General features: G+C 44.7%; 1 protein-coding gene across 1 annotated transcript; it reads right to left on the bottom strand.

Moving 5' to 3' along the window:
• Window positions 1–345: 345 nt before the first annotated feature.
• Window positions 346–1,675, bottom strand: nkx2.9 (NK2 transcription factor related, locus 9 (Drosophila)). The gene is made up of 2 exons (XM_072689587.1): window positions 1,522–1,675; window positions 346–842 (listed from the first exon to the last, which is right to left on the bottom strand). Exons 1-2 carry the CDS (start codon window positions 1,673–1,675, stop codon window positions 346–348), a joined length of 651 nt encoding a protein of 216 aa, XP_072545688.1.
• Between the last annotated feature and the right edge of the window lie 330 nt (window positions 1,676–2,005).

A 2,005-nucleotide genomic window follows, 5' to 3' on the forward strand; every position in this document is an offset into this window, starting at 1 on the left:
ATTAACGTTCAGAAAATTTTACACTAATCTGATGCAGTTTGTCTTGTTTGTAGTTGTTCTTCAGTCAATTTTTCGTTTATCTATGTAAAAAACATACAACGACACTAATATGTAAACATGTGGCTTAAAACAAAACAGTTAAAAAGTTAGCCACTTCAATACTGCATATAACACAATTTGACATTACACATCACAAAACAAATACACTAATGCCTAAATATAAAATATAATATGTGCAAATTGCATTTACTCAGTCACTATGTACACTATACGTTTAAATAGTCCAAATAGGCTGTGAATATCGCGTCCTGCAAGTTGAATGCCGCAAGTCCATGTCTGAGGGCCTCACCAGAAGAAGTGGGGTCTGGGGTCGTGTGTAAAGTGCTGGTACTGGGGCAGAAGGGCGAACGGCGGGATTTGCTGGAAATTCTGGAAACCCTGAAGCCTATGAGGCTGGACCGTGCAGCCTCCTTTCTCTGCGTCCGTGACGCACGTATGATAGGGTTTCCCATCCCGAACCAGAACCGGCACGATGACCCTGCGCAGCGCCGGAGGCTGACCGACCTCCTGGACTCCGCACTCTGCCCGCGCTCTCTTCATCTTGTACCGGTGGTTCTGAAACCAGATCTTGACTTGCGTGGGCGTGAGGCGCAGCGCACGCGCAAGGTGTTCCCTCTCCGGCGCAGACAGGTAGCGCTGCTGGCGGAAGCGCCGCTCTAGCTCGTAGGTCTGCGCCTTGGAGAACAGTACGCGTCGTTTCTTCTTCTTCTGTTCCGCTTCCGTGGCCCCCTCGCTGGTGCCGGTGGAGTCAGGGGTCGTCTCGGGGTTGCTCTCGTCGGAGGCTGAAGAGACAGAACCAGTTAACATCTATCACGATTTCGAATTAGGAGCATGGTACATCTTTAATAAGTGCGACAAGATGAAAGAAAATATCACAACCCAAGGGAGACCCGCGTCACTGAATATTTAATTTACTAAAGAATGATTTGCCAATTTAAATAAATAAATTGCTGTATTTTGACAAAAACATAGATGAAAGATGAAACGAAATTATGGAGGTCCAGAGAGGCCAACATATTTTTCTGTACCGTTTTCTTATCTTTCTTGTGTTCCCAACTTTACTGTGAGATCAGAAGAAAATTAAGCTGCGTTCATGAGAAAAATAAATTGTGATAATGAGTTAACTTGGCCTTTTTGGGCTTCCGTACAAAAGTACAAAAATCCATTTGTTTACAAGTATATCTTACTAAAAACAAACAAAAATAATGAATCATATGTCAACCAGTGTAACTAGATAACGCGAACAGTTTTTACTATTGTATTCCATATTACCATGTATCAGTTACGTTTTTCAATGATGATTTCGGTTTACCAGCATAGCTTAAAGTACAGTATAATAAACAAAAAAAAAATCTATCAGAAGAAAACTAAAACTAAATAAACAAAACGAGACTCTCACTTTCCCTCTCAGCACATTCTTCATTATCAGAGCAACCAGTGGTGTATGTGGTGAGGACTTACACACGCAGTGTCCCCTGTCGCTGTCAGGCCAGGACGAGTATGGAGATCCAGGCAGCGAGTGAAGCGGCGGAAGGCGCGAGGCGCTCTCGCCTTCGTTTTCTGGTAAGTCCAAAATACTCCTCACGGTGAAGCTGAACTTGGTGGACACAGCCATTGGTTTGTTGGGGTTCTAATTCCAGCCTGGGTGCTCAGTCCTGAAGAGCTGTATCCGAGGAGGAGCTGTGGAGTGGGCTCGTGGGCTCGATAAGTGACAGTGTGTGTACACTGATGCTCCGCTGTTTATATAAACAGCACTTAGAGCTGCTAAATAGTGATATCTCCTCCCTGGGCCCTCCTAAGTACCTCAGTGACTCGAGTGCTTAAGTCGCAGTCAGGGGTAGGTGTGTGAACTCACCGAAGAATGGTCCAACCACGTCCACAATGACTGAAGGAAACACTCTTCATCATTACAGATTCGTCCGAATTCGTCAAAAGTGGGCAAACA

Source organism: Salminus brasiliensis, chromosome 10 (assembly GCF_030463535.1).
Source record: "Salminus brasiliensis chromosome 10, fSalBra1.hap2, whole genome shotgun sequence".
Taxonomy (NCBI): Eukaryota; Metazoa; Chordata; class Actinopteri; order Characiformes; family Bryconidae; genus Salminus; species Salminus brasiliensis.